Raw genomic sequence first — 15,341 nt, 5'->3', positions numbered from 1 at the left:
GTGCTATACGATCGTTCGCAGATATCGTGCAGGATCGTTCGTCGTTCGTTTACCAACGATAATAATTGGAAGTGTGTACGTAGCTTTACTGTCTGTCAAAAAGCAAACAAAAGATGCAAACAATGGGAAGGCTGACAAGTGCTGGTAGCACTGCTTTTTTTCTTTTGCTGTTGGATACTGGTTGGTAAGAGTTAATACACACACTTGAGACTGATCACTAAGAAGTTAGCACATCTACATTGGAGACTGGTCACTAAGGAAATAAACTGCATACATTGGGAACTGTCAATCAATGGGGGAGTGCACAAATAAAGAAGACCAGTCATTGAGAGGTATTGAGAGGTGCAGTGTGTGTGTACTGGAGTCTCTACAGTATCTTCCTAGTGCTATTGATACTGGTGTGTGATCATGTGTGCTGGAGTGCAGACCTCACTGGTGCGTGAGTAAGTGTGGGGTACAAATAGTGGACAGAGACCAATGCCACTTGTAGGGATGGTACCTATCTTGTGAAATATGCAGTGATCAGCTAAATTATTTTCTGTTGACAAAATACTTCAACAAGGAAAAAATAAGTTGCACTCTCTTGGATATTTGTATATACTAGAACTCCTGCGCATACCATTGCGTGCTGTGACGATATGTTTTCACCTGTGGTTAGGTAAATAATGTTTTGTTTCAAGGAAAGACAGATCGTCCTTTTGTGGAAATGAAAGATGCTTGCTTGATAAATGTAAACATCCTAGAAAAAGTAAAGTAATACCAGTAAATCAGCATTTTGATATAATTGTATATCAGGTCAGAGGTTTTTTTTGTATTACATTATTATTATTATATTATTTAGGGGGATTAAAATATTTTTTTCTTTTAACCAGTGGACTGATTAAGAATTGAAATTAATATAAGTGCCCAAGGAAGCTCTTACGTCTCTGCAACATTTATTGGTATGTTCTGAATGTTTCCAGGGAATAAATTATTTTGTTTTGCTCTAATCAAATATAAACCACATGAACCATATACCAAAAAGGTTTCATTGACGTGTGTCTCGACGGGAGAGTAATGGTTTAAATGTGAACAGAAGATCAGAGGATCAAAAGTTGTTCTGTATTTCTGCATTTGATGGTATTGACTAATATCACCTAAACACATCTACTGATTCTAGGTGCTTTTTAGCAACTTAAAAGGCCAGTTCATCCAAACTAAATATTTACTTACAGGTGTTATTCCATAATTTGAGGAGGCTTTAACTGATAAAGCTCCAAAGTAAAAAATACAAACATATTTGTCACAAACACAATTTTTTTTTAAGAAAAGGCTTGCACTGTTCTTATGTTTTGCTTTCCCAAACTTCCATGGTAAGAGCACACATACTACTCATTGCCAATCTGTTACATTATTACTTTCTTTGGGATTATAAATTTCAAGTGCGCATTTGCGTGCATCACAGTTCTAGGCATTTGGTTGGCCCCTTCTCTCCGCTGTCAGTCAATAGTTATGGAGGACAGGTTCTTGACAGCAAAAGCTGTCACTGCTAGATGTACATTTTGGCATTCTGTGTGTCATCATGCAGAGATCTAGTCCCAGCTGGCAGCAAGCACAACAAGGTGACCACTTGGGCCTCTAGAGAGACTGTACTAGGCAGCATTATCACACAGTATCAAATGTAATAGACCTCTGATGAAAACAAGACAATACCAATGTGAGACATGCTAAAACATGTGTTTTTTGTTGTAGGAGTATTTTTTGACATTTTAAGGATGGAACAAAATGGACATAGTGACCTGCTGGCTTCTTACACCTATGAGGGATTTTAGAATAGGTTTACTTTGCCAAACAAAGGCTTTGTTCTCATTAAGTTTCCACTAAGTATGACCTCAACCATGGTCCTACCTGGTCATGGTTGGGGTGTTTCCATTATTTGTATTGTAAGGTAAATCTTCCACAGGGTTATTGTGATTGTGACGAATGTGCAGAACTTCTATACCATTGTCCTTCCTGAAAAAAGGGTTTGTTCTAAATTCATTAAATTTCTTTGGTCACAGTCACCTTCCAGCCTTAGTCAGCCAATTCATCCTCATAAAACTCGAGGGTGGGTATGCCACGTGACCTTTTATATTCTGTGGCCTTTTTTTTTGGTAAATTTGTTGACAAGTGTCATCACTAGTGGATATCCCCTGAAAAACTGAACTCTACTATACAATTAAAATTCCACATATCCCCAACCCCATTGACCCTAAATATAGATCACACCACATTCCAAACGTGAATAAAGGTAAATAAATACCCTCTGTTTGTGCCTTTGGAATCCCTGATTTCAAAACCCTGCATTGCTTCATGTCATGCCAACTCTTTTTATTCTTGTTTCCTTTGATAATATAATACATGAATTAACCCTTTAAGGAATGCAAGCTTATAGATATGACTCATATACATTGGGCCTGAGTTAATAAACCTCTCCAAGGCTGTAGGAGGTTACACTTTCATCAGTTAAGCTGGGTGAGCCAGCAGACCTGGAATGGATTTCTTCAAAGTCATTTGCAATTTGCTAGAAATGTTTTGAATCCTGTACTAGATCCATTCTAGGTTTGATGGATCACCCAGCTTCACTAATAAAGATGTATTCTCCTACCGCCTTGGAGAGCTTTGATAAATCAGGCTCATTGTGAGAGTTGATCTCCATGCATTTGGCAAGGATCTCAAGAAATAAATCAACTGTGAGCAGAATAATTTACAAGATTCACACTAAGTGTATGCACTTACAGGGCATCCTAAACAAATATAGCATGACACCCTACAACACTCTGCAAATGCATTATGACGTGTTGCGGGGTAGACATGTGGCACGGTTGACGGGTTAACGTACATTGCGGTAACTTATGGTGAAATATGCAGTCTACTGCATGTAACTGTAACACTATAATCAGTGGAAAACTCTGCCAGCTCACCAACTGTCTTGACATTCGGAAAGTAGCCAATCTTTGGTCTGGCCAGCTATAAGGCACTTATGCTAGGACACACTTGTTGTCTCCATTGGGGAATTGGCATTCTCCTCACATTATTACTGCATCTGTCTATTCGGATAAGCAATAATTTGTGAAAGTAATACTTTCACAAATACAAAGTAATACTTTGTGAACAAGATTTGATTGCTTTTGTCTTTTTTCTGCAGCTTAAAAATTACCTTGAAATATGACTAAACCCAACAACAAAATTATAATATATTGCAGTTTACTAGGCCTTAGGTTCAGTGGTTGCATCAGCTACATCATTTTTTTTTTTCAGTTTAAGATCAGTACAGAAAGTACCTGGTAATCTTGCCAAAAATGTAGTGTTGTTGGTTTAGCAGGCAAAAACAGATACATCCGCTTTATCTAATCTGAAATACATTACTTTCTTGTTTTTAGGGTTTAGATGTTGTTTTAGTGTACGCCAAAACGCAACAAAAGCTCTTTTTCACTGACCTTCCTTCTGTATGCATACCATTTTTTGAAAACTAATATATTCTACTCCCTGGCTGTTTTATTCTTTTCTGACTATTGTCAGTGAAGGATCACTTCATCTGTTTGCCACTTACAACCTCTGCTAAAACTGGTTTGCAGTGCTCTAAAATATCGATTATCTCCTTAAATGAAAAAAAAAAGTTACTAGAAAAACAAAATTCTATCCCTTGTCTTCTCAGTATTTAGTGTTTCTCTGTATATTTTTTTTGCAGTTTATCAGGTTTAATATGATCAAAAGTGCATGTTTTTTACTTGTTATGACGGGGCCCTTTTTGTGGATATTAGCTAATCTAATTTCTAATTTGTATGAAACTATCATGTCACCCAGATCAGTTTAGCTTGTCACGTCCTATTTCTTGCTAAGTCTGCCCAGCCAACATGGAAATCATGGTGTATTTTGATGTGAATTCTATATGACATATCTAGATCCTCTCTTCGATAATAGCCCTGGAGAGTTAATTCCCTTCCATTCTGCTCGATTACTACATTACGGAGGTGGAGGCCTTTCTAAGTTTTAGTAATCGTCACTGACCTTTGTAGGTGAGAACCTGAAATTGATTCTAACAAAGTGTCACCTATATTGGAATTGGCTTCTACATGCATCTGAGATAGGCATGCATATATTACAACCACTAGGACGAATAGTGGGGGGAGTGGGGGATTTTATCTCAGCACAAAAATGTAAACAAGAGAAAAGAGAAGAACCAAACGAGAATAAAGATATTAATCAGGGGAATACATGTACATAAGTCTTTTAAATTGCAGACAGGTAATGGTTGAATATGAAGTAGGGAAACCTAGCAATTTAGCGGGACATGTAAAATGCAGGTTAATTTATGAAATTAAACATCCATATGTGGATGTAACATATTAATATAATTCTAGTGGCATTATTATAATGCTAGTGGCAACACACAAAGCATTAAAATGTCTATCCTGATTGTAAGTGATCTATATTTATATCTATATCTATATTTATAAGTAAACCTAATAAAAATCAGGCAGCTGAACTAATTACATGATAAAAATAGGTTCAGTCATTATTTATTCCCAAAAGCTTTGCCATGATAAGAAGTGGTTGTTCACATACATGTTTACTTATGTTGCAGTCTCCCCTATTTAAGCCATTTGGCATCTGGTGGTGTTTGTAGGCAGGCGTGAGAAGCATTTATGGCCATTTATCAAATATCTGAAAACTGGATGTGTTTTTTTATAGTGTTGTGGTTGTCTTGCACAGGAACTAAAAGTGCATAGTAAACAAAAACTTGTAATTTGTACCTTAAAAACTGTTAACAAGATGCTTAGCCAGTATTTGAATTTGAATTGAATTTGAAGAATTCCCATTCAAGTCTTTTGAAGCAGTGAACTAACCATGAGATGCAACCCAAAGCATTTAGAGACCTAACACTGAGACCTAACTATATTTCAATGCCTGTAACCCAGCCGTGTGGACTACTTGGCACTTTTTAGTAACCACTCGGCTGTTTTTGTGAGGTTACTGAAATGTTGGACTAGACAGTTAAGGCATAATACAAAGATGTTGAAAAAATGAGACATACTAAGAGCCTGGACATTAGAATGTTGGAACAAAGTATAAGGATGCAGTAGACAGCTGAAAGAATTATTTAAATTACCAAAGTCTTATGGCATCAACAACTGGCAAGACTCATTTTTTGATCAGCCTCCTACAGCTTCTCCCCAACCAGCCTAAAGCAGAAATAAACTGGGAGGGAAAAAAACTCATTCACCTTTACCTTCGTGTCCTGCATCATCTCGATATCCTCCTTCATCCTGTTGTTGAGGAAACATCGGGTGCTGCCATCTTCTTTACCTTCTTCCTATGTCACCCGATCTTGCACTGCGCAGGCACGAGATCGGGTAATGTAGATGGGAAAAAAGAGTGCCGATCTCACTGAGCATGCATTTTTTAATGCCATTGAACAGAAAGATCAGGCATGCGCCAAAGGAGCTGTCAAAAGCCTCCCGGGATGCACTTTTTTTTTTTAAAAAAAAGGGGGTTTAAAGCTGCTCCCAAAAAGAAGGAGGCAATTTTTACTTCATAATAAATTGTTGTCTACGCTTTTATTTAAATTAAAAATTTTAGTTTAGGTTCGCTTTAAGAAAATTTCGGGGTAGAACGCTGAAGCTTTATAGTTATGTTTTTTGAGCTTTGAAATGCCAGGAAATGTATTTGTCAACCACTGCATAGCTGTCCATGTTACGATGATCTTAAGGGACAGTTACTTAGTTTGGTTTAGTTTAATCACAGCTTTAGAGATGACATTATTTATTTTATATTTTAATTTACATATCACTTTTACACTGACTTCATGGGCAGAAACACAATGCAGTACAGTCTTGGCATTTTCTTCTTGTGATAAGCTATTGTTTACATGGTAATTACACGTGGGCAGTTTCTTACAAGGCATGGCGTGCAGCAGATCACAGCGCATGTCACAAAAATCACCATTTATAGATCTAAAGCTGCTGAGACTGTAGATGAATAGGCTGTATATTTTTTTTTCAGATAATTCCATACATCTATTCCACACAGATAACATGTGACGTCAATCCGCAAACTGTGAATGCCTTTTAAAGCTCCTTTTGCACAAACTGCTGGGATTTGACCCTCTACTGCTGTGTCTCGCTTAGTAATCACTTCCTCACCTACTGTGTTTATAAATAAACCCCTTATTTCTGCAAAAAACACATAATAAATATAATATTCCCTTTCTATTTTTTCAGTCAATGCTTTTAATGTGTTTTTTCTTAACCTCATAAGTGCCAGAGGGACACATGAGCATTCAAAAGAACACACAGCTGTTCCATGCTCTGACTCGCTTTTATATATTCCTCTCATGTCAGTGCCGACAAGGGAGGTGGGGGAACAATGATGTGCTAATAAGGAAACCCCAGGCAGGAGACATTGACACAGTGACAGTATGGAATGGAAGGTTTAATTAACACATATTTGAAGGCATACTGAAATCAATGGAGATACTATTTATCCACTGATATAGAATGAATCATGGATTTTGAATGGAGTAATAGGAAAAACCCAAAACCACATACTTGCTATAAAGGACTGAGTAAAAATGAGTAAAAATCTATTAAAGTTGAACTTTATGAACATAGATAATTGGTCATTTAAAACAGTAAATCAGGAACTGTTTTACTTGTCAAAGCATTTCTAATTTTGTTCAGCCATGTTTACAAAGCAAGCACCTTCCAGGCCAATATCAGGATTAAAAAGTGTATGTCAAAGCAAAAATGTTTATTTCCAGTTTTGAAAAATGTTTTTATTGTCTCTGTGCAACCCCATTGCTTTTGATTTATTTATTCCCCACTTATTTATCTTGGTGACCATTATCACCATTATCAGAAAGTGAGGGAAAATCGAACATTTTTAGTAAGTAATAGGTGAGGGAAAATCCTTCTCCCTTGTGGAGGCTGCCTTTTTGTACCCAGGTCCTTCCTGGTGGGGTGAAGGCAGTAGAACATCAAAGAGCACAGTCCTTTTGCTTTAAACAATGGGATTCACATATAGCTCCAAAGGGGAAATAGTATCTGTAAATCAGTGTCTATGCGCCAAAGAATAACAGTCCTGAATTTAGAAGTCCTGTGAGATCCTGTTTCTAGAGATGACGCTTCAGGCCCCAGACTAACCAGGTCTCAGAGGCCCTCATGCCCTCTCCCCCCTCTGTTAGCATGCCAAAGTTACAGGGTCTTCCAATTCTCCCCTTAATCTCAGTTATTCAACTATTTAAACACTTAAAAGCTGCCTGCCCAAAAAGGTTCTTACCAGAATATTAACAGTAACTAACAGTAGTTGTAACTTCTGAAACCTTCATGGTTGTTTGTCCCAATTGTTTTTCCTCTGTTTTTCATCTTCTTCTCTCCTTTTCCTTTCTATCCCTTGCCTTTATCCAACAATTTACTTTGTTCCTGTTAAAATATGAAAATATATTAGCGTATGAAATGTGCTAAACGAAGCCATATGCTGGCGCTTGTAGGTTACAGCCCAATTTATACATAGGTTTAAAAGTTTAAAAATGAAGAAGGCTGTGTTACCACTTTAAATAAGTAAATAAATAAAATTATAACCTTGGAGTTCTGAAAGGTGTTTAAATGAATGATTAAGTATAATGAAGGAACAAATACACATCCTGAACAATTTTGGAAAAAAATTATATTGTAAGTCCTAAGGTGCTGGCTATGCAGTCTATATTCCTATTCGCCCATCTTGTGGTACAGCTTCAATCTGTGAAGTTTTCCCAGAAAGAGGAGCATCTGTACCATTCTTCTGCATATTTAAATGACTAATAATGTATTTAAAAGGTTTGCCAAGTTTTGCCAGTTGGTTCAGTGTTTGCTCCACTTTTGCTGTCCACAGATTAACTTTGTTTTGCTGATAAGCATTACCGCCACTAGCACTTTCTGTCGACCCTTTTACGTTATTTTTGCATGTACAACAACTGATGACTGGTCACTCTTTACCATGCTTGTGTGATCGTGATCTCCATTGTCCATCTTCTTGCGAATGGACACTCACCCCACTACTGATTTTTTTTTTACTGATTTTTCCCCATAAGAAAAAAAAAAACATTTTAGATATGACAGTATTCTCTGGTTACACTTACTGTGAGGGCTTTGATTATATTAAAAAAATTAGAATCTGGCATTCCCCCAAACATTCTCTGGTGGAGAATCAATTACTGCCATTAAAACACATGAACAAATAATTTATAAATAAAGCCTTGCAGAACTTGAACTGTTTGGACTGTAAGGATGAAGAAGGTTTAGCATATTCCTTTAGCCTGTATAATATTATGTTTTTCTCTGAATTCTCACAGTATGTCTTGCAAACAATTGCTAATGTTATTTCTCTTTCTTCTAAATAAAGGGTAACTGACCACAACCTGTATAAAAAAGGAAAAGTCCTTTAAATGATCAATTTCCTTTTCTAAATGAATTGTTCCATGATGATGATGCAGGGTCAGGTGACAGTCCTCTTACAGTATGTTTAAGTCAAAAAAATTGAAGAAGAATAAAAACATAAATCTGTGTAGTTAAAAAAAAATAATAATGAGGTGCAACATTGATTATATATATATATATATATATATATATATATATATATATATATGTGTGTGTGTGTATTGCTTATATTGATATATGTGAGTCATGCCTTCAATCTGGAAGAGGTGCATTAGACTTTCTTTGGATTTCATTTACACTATATTGTTTGTCTTATTGCTGGAAAATTTAGGTGATTTATCATGTTGGCTGGAGCACCTGATCCCTATTCCCTGAATATCACACTCTCTATGTGAAAAGAATATAGCATGCTATGCTTTTTATATCCTTGACAGGCAAAGGTGATATCTCTTATGGGATTTAAGTCTTTCACCTATTGACGAGTTCCATTTTTTGGTAATCTTTTTCCCTCTGCTTCCTCCTAACAGCCCCCTGACTGTGGAGAAGGGTCTGGAATTATTAAATGAAGTTGCTTTACTTTTGAAACAGCAAATGAATGTGTTTAGTGATGTCAGGTAGGTTTCTTTATTTTATATTGATTTGAATTGGTTTAAGAAAAGTAACTGTAATTCTTTCAGCAACACATAACTGTTGAATAGTTTACTGGCCCGTTTAAAATGAAGTATGCATCGTATTTTTATGCTGTCTGTGTGCCGAAAATGTACAAACTGAACATGTGCAAATTTTGCTGAAAAAAGAATATGTATTTTATGAGTTAGGAGTATTCCATTTGATGAATAATGCTCTGTCATATTTAGACTGCTTTCATTCTGCTAGAAAGTGGCACAATTTTCCAAAGTTTCAGCTTAATTTCATTCAGTCTATTGAAATATGACTGTCATTAATGGTCAAAAGTTTGACATTATTTAGTAACAAGAACATAACCTTGTATTTTCAGTCATGCATTTTATGTTGCATCATTGTCATTAAAAACATATTTTCTATACAAATTATCCCATATATTATTTATCTATCTGCATACAAACAGTACAATTAGCATTTTTGCTTGGAGAACATGGTAGGAGCATATTGGAGGTAGAAGCATATTGGAGCCAAATCATCCTCAAGGCAACCTGGGCAGTTGACTAGGGCACAGTGAATAATCAAATGGCCAATGGATGCCTGGGGAGCCAACAAAAACAACAACATAGGATTCAGAAATAAACCAGTGAAATAGCTTAATTGCTTTTTGCACTTGTAGGCAGTTGTGTTCTGATGAGCAACACAAATAAATTGAAGTTTTATTGCCAGTTTTTATGCTTTTCAATGTCATTCTAAGTGATAGGGGAAGAGGAGGAACCAAGGAGACATGGTGTCCTTCTTGTCTAGGACCATAGCTTGCCTTTAATTTTAATTGGAATTGGACTCTTGTATCTCCCACAGTTGCTTTCTATATTTAGTGTAGACTGGAGATTTCTTTGATGCTCTCATTTTACACCAGTGGAAGGAGTCAGTAAAAAGAAAAAAAAAAGTATTGCATGTCTCTCGTGTTCAGCTTCTAATGTGGTGGAAGGACTGGCCTATCGAGTGCGGCTAGTGGCCTCTTATTCCATGCTTCCTAAAAACTAGGCAGTCCTTATCCCACTGATACCAAGAATGGGGCACTATTTCTCCTACTGACACCAGTGATGGGACACCAAACCTTACACTGACACCAACGATGGGGCATTTTTTTTCCCACCGATACCAGTGTTAGGGCACTGTTCTTTCAATGACACCCATTATACTGACACTGCCCTGGACAGTAACAATGTGACATTTTTATTTCCACTGACCACTGGGACATTTTTAACTTTCACCTACCAATGCAAGGGGGGCAATTTTTCACTTCCAGGTACAGAAAATTCATTTACTGCCACTAACACCTAAGGCCAGGGCTTTTCTTACTCCTACTGGCCACAGTCCAACATCCCCCCCCCCCCACACACACACACACACACAGTCTTGCAGGATTGGCTTTAGTTTAAAATATTCACTATATACACTTTTAATGTGAATAATATTAATAAATGCCAGTAAATAACTAAAAAAGAACTTAATTATAAACTCAGAGTGTGACCTTGGGGTTAACGCCTTGTGATCTCATAATAAAACAATTTAGTTAATTTATAGAAAAATAAAAACTGCTAAAGCTGCTTTTGCTCTAGAAACCATTTAAATGAACATGTAATATCTTAGAAACAAGGGACAAATAATCGTGAAGATCCTAAAGGTTTATTTTCATAACCTATCCTCCAGAAATCTCATTTATAACACCAAATTGCTTGTGATGATAGGGGAAGATATTAGGGAACATATATAAGTCTAACAAATGGTGAGCTATACATTCATATGAGACTGATTTCTTTTATTATTACATCACAAATTATATTATACACAATAATTGTGTTTACAGCCCCAATAATCTGCTCAAACTGACGGCTAATACTTTTTAGCCTATGGCTACGCAAGGAATAGGGCTGTCACCATATTGCACTAATAATGCTGCCTTGAAAACTTCCTCTGATCCTGAAGGCAAGCAAGATAAAATTAATGATGTAATATTAGATAATGGTAAAACAAAAATAGTAAAAAAAACTCACAGAATAGAAATCATACTATTGGTCCTAGACACAGTACAGAAGAACTGGGAGAATGTTCTGGCTGTTAAAAATAACATTGAGCTGAGTAAAAAAGAAGATGAAATAGCTATATTGCCAGTAGAAACCAGTCATTTTTAACATGGCTATATCTGAATAAAATAAAAGTTAATTTGTACTAGAAGCTATGGACGGGTACTTTTTCAACCTTTTTTTTTTTAGACCTTGCTTTGTTTGCAGTAGAAGTCTCATTCAAATGGGGACTTTCTGGCACAATTGATGGACTTTACTTTGGATTATTATATATGGTTATTATTTTATTAAGTTAAAGCATGCCACATTATTATTCATTTTTTGGGTGTACTGAATAATTCATAATTTATTGCTCTCTCTGCTTAGAAGTTATAGAAACCAGAAGGGGTAAAAAAACATAGAAATCGGCTTGGCTGACACCACATGAGTAGGAAGTCAGATCTGTGCAACAATATATTTATAATAAAATAATATTATTTATTGGTGTAAAATTCTTTATTTTTAAATTAACTATTTCATACAAGGTACACTGATGATTTGAAGGAAGAAATACTGGAGCAGCTTCTGCCTTTGGATCTTTCTAAAGGAAATTTCTCTTTGAGCTGTATCTACTGTATTTAGCAAAGAAAGGAAGTGGTGGGGGTGGATGTTGAACATTGAGTGCTGTGTTTCATTTAACCCTCAGCTATAAACATTGAAAAAACTTTAAGTGTGCCTGAAATTAATGATGTAATTGTATACAAACTAGAAGACTCGATACTTGCAACTAAAAGACCTGATCTGACTTCTATCAATATGATTTGGTCAACAGATTTTGAGTAATTACTCATGCTTGTTAAAAAAACTGGTTGAATTATGAACAAAAACAGTCACAAAAGCTTGGCTAAAATCTGAAACACAGATCTAAAGTTAAAGTTACACAAGGTACATTGCATTTAGCATATTTATTGATAAATGAATTTAATCTGAATCACACAACTAAGGCTGGGTTCACACCACCTGCAGTGCATGTTAATGGTAAATTAAGTTGATGTGGAATTACATTGTAATGTGCATTGATGTGCTTTTTTCCCACAGCAAAAGCCTGTTTTAGGCGTTTTGTTTTGAGTCAGAGTATTTTGCAGCATGCTTCAGTTTTCCTCATGCGATTGCAACCTACTGGAAACAAATGATTTTGGTTTACTATTGGTTTACCATTGCATTGGCTCAGCAGCGCACAATGCAGCACACATCTTATCCTCTTTCTTCCATATATATTTTGTATATACATAACTCAACAATTAATAATTCAACCATTACAGGCAATGTTCGTAATGTATCTTCCCAGTCTCAAAAGCAGATTGAAAAGCTAAACTATCATTCCTCTTTTGTGTAATCACAAATTGCTGATGAATTAATTCAAAAAGGTAAATGCTGTATTATAGAAATTCTGGTTTCCCCTGATATATTTTGTTAATGGTTATATAGCTGTCAAATAATGCCATTATTTCCTATTACATCGTTAAAGTTCATTAAAACAACATTAGCATGGTAATGTAATTATGCCTTGCACTCAAAATGGGCACAGCTAGGATCTGATCACCTTAATATGGGTCACTGTGTCTGTATTGGCACTAGTACATTCAGCCATTAAAACTTAATATATCCTTTAAAGCGATTTCAGTGTCTTCTGATTTTTTTTCTTCCAGCACCATAGTCCAACAGCCTTTAAATCACAATTAAATGAATTCCCTTCACCAAACTTGTAATGGCCATAAATGTGCCATAGTGCAAAGGAATTAAATGGTAATTTGTCTTGTATAAATTTTGTATAGGATCCTTTCAGGATGATAAAGTGCAGCCTATAAACGTAATCATTGACTTAAATTCTGCTTGCTGTGATTGATTGAAATTGACAACCTGCATCTGTCCTCAATAGACTGGAATATGCTATTTCAGAGCGGAAACAGAAGCATACACAAAGAGTACCTATTTTTAGAAATCAACTAAAACCTTGATTATTATGAATGGATGTGAGGCCATACTAAGCTGAATTCAGTCTCTGTTAATCTTTCTATTGTCCTAACTCAGAATTTGATAATGATTTTTAAATGCACTGAATTTAGTGGGGGAATTAGATGAAATAGATATTTTTGTGTGCAACTAAAGCTGAATTATTTGCTGCTGCAATGCATTTATTTAAATAGGAATATGTATATATATGACTAGATCAGTTCTGATGGCACTCAAATCTATTATGCTATGTAAAAACCCAACTACCACCTTTACACCCTATTCCACAATAAGTGACATATCTCCATATTTACTATTTATATTATTAAATAGATTTGTTTGGAGATATATGTCTGTCTGTCTGTCTACAATGCAGTTTAATCCAGTGACAACCATTTTCTGTATACTGCACTAGCATAGGAGGACAAAGGAACGCAAAATGTTACTTTTACAATTTTTTTCCCCAGTTTTATTGCCAAAAACAAATATTGTTAAAAAACATTGAGAGGCCTCTGTGTGTACACAGTCTCAAGTCTCAAATCTAAGTTGCTTTTTTATACACAGGCCTTATAACCGTAAACAATAATAATAATAAAAAAGAAACGTTAAGGACTTTAGCATCACAGTTCTGCAAATCCAACAAAGAAGTAGTCAGGAATAGGTGTGTCCAGGTGCTGATTGATAAACTACAGCAGTGACAATAGTGATAAGTCGTCCCCTGCAACATGCTTACATCCCACAGTAGTGCAAGCAAGTACAGCCTATATGAGGGACAACATAAATTGTTAAATTGCTTAAATTTTAGTAGCATTGCAGAAGAGTTGCCCCCTTTTCATAGGAAGCTGCATTCAATTAACTTTACTTGCAGGCTCAAGAGGTATTTGTACTTTTTCATTTTAGCGCTGCAACACATCTTTTTTTAATGGAAGTCCATAGCTTTACTTTAGGATAATTTAGTTGTCTGTATGACAATAATGATATAAATTTCACCATTATATTTGTTTTAAAGGTTCAAAATTAAGAAAATGACACTTATAGTCAAAAGGCCCTTCTCCTTTTTCATTGCTGTTAAGCACAAATTCAGTTTACATGTGAAATAGTAAAAGTTCTGTTATGAACATTCTGTATATGTACATGGTTGTACTGTGTACTATGGTTGGTTCTTTAAAACAAGTGCTGTTTTGAGGGCCAGTATACATATTCATCCCCACATATTCCTGTGCCCTTTCTATGTCATTATAATTCTGAACTATATTCTCTCTCTGTATTTGTGAGAAGCCATGATACCATTACAAAACCATTCAGCCATACACAGGTGTCACCATGGATGTTTGGTGTGTTTATTCCGCTTGCTCGTGATACAATATCTTACAGACAGGATAAACCTATCTCAGGTCACAGATACCCATGTGGGTTGATCTATAAGTCATTATGTCAGAATGTGGAGTTCTGGTTTCTATATCACGCTTACAGTGTTTACCCTCTCACACCTCAAATAACTAATCAGCCAGTGGATTAAACCCACTCAACCTCAACGCTAAACCAGCCTTCCGTCTTTCCACTTCATCATGCTGATTGATTATGACATCTCTCGGTGCTGTAATAAATGTGAACACATGAAGGAGTGACTGGAAGCCGTAGGGATAACTCAAACTGGCTGGCAGCTTTATATATGTGTTGATACCCTACTGCAATCTAGATAACTACAGACATCTATTCTTAACTTTTATTTGATCTGACATCAAGATGCTGCTCTATGGTGCATGAAGTCCGGCCATGATGTAGAAACTGTTTCAGATCTCCCTATGTGAATGCGTTTTTTAAGAAGATTTTTCTTTCAGTAGATATAGACTCAAATCGTAAAAGCATCAGTCATTTGATGTTTTTACAGCTGTACGATCGTTTATCATTTTTTCTATGCACTAAAGGCATTACTGCCAGGATCAGCAGAATTTAGTGAAGACACCTATCAAGAATTTTAGGTATTTTGATTTAGGAGCCAGTTCATGAATATTTATGATATGATCGCATTTATCACTCAAAATATATTTTGCTTAGACGCTTGAAGTGGTAATAAATAATGCTTTGTCAGGTAAAATAACACTTTATTTGCAGTTCCTTACACAGTTCAATCCTATCCAACAGTTCAATCCTATCCAATAAGGACAATTGTGAGCTCTTTATAGCTCCCTTCCTTGTGTTC

The 15,341-nt window shown here is 35.8% G+C and overlaps 1 protein-coding gene across 1 annotated transcript in view; it reads left to right on the top strand.

Moving 5' to 3' along the window:
* Nucleotides 1–15,341, top strand: part of PTPRN2 (protein tyrosine phosphatase receptor type N2) — a gene marked incomplete in the record, with an annotated part of 519,721 nt that overhangs the window by 175,562 nt on the left and 328,818 nt on the right. The window contains 1 exon segment of the mRNA XM_072412607.1: nt 8,963–9,049. Within this exon segment, the coding sequence (XP_072268708.1) occupies nt 8,963–9,049 (87 nt within the window).

The sequence above is a fragment of the Pyxicephalus adspersus genome, chromosome 5, assembly GCF_032062135.1.
Source record: "Pyxicephalus adspersus chromosome 5, UCB_Pads_2.0, whole genome shotgun sequence".
In the NCBI taxonomy this organism is placed as follows: Eukaryota; Metazoa; Chordata; class Amphibia; order Anura; family Pyxicephalidae; genus Pyxicephalus; species Pyxicephalus adspersus.
This window is presented reverse-complemented; position numbering and strand designations above follow the sequence as displayed.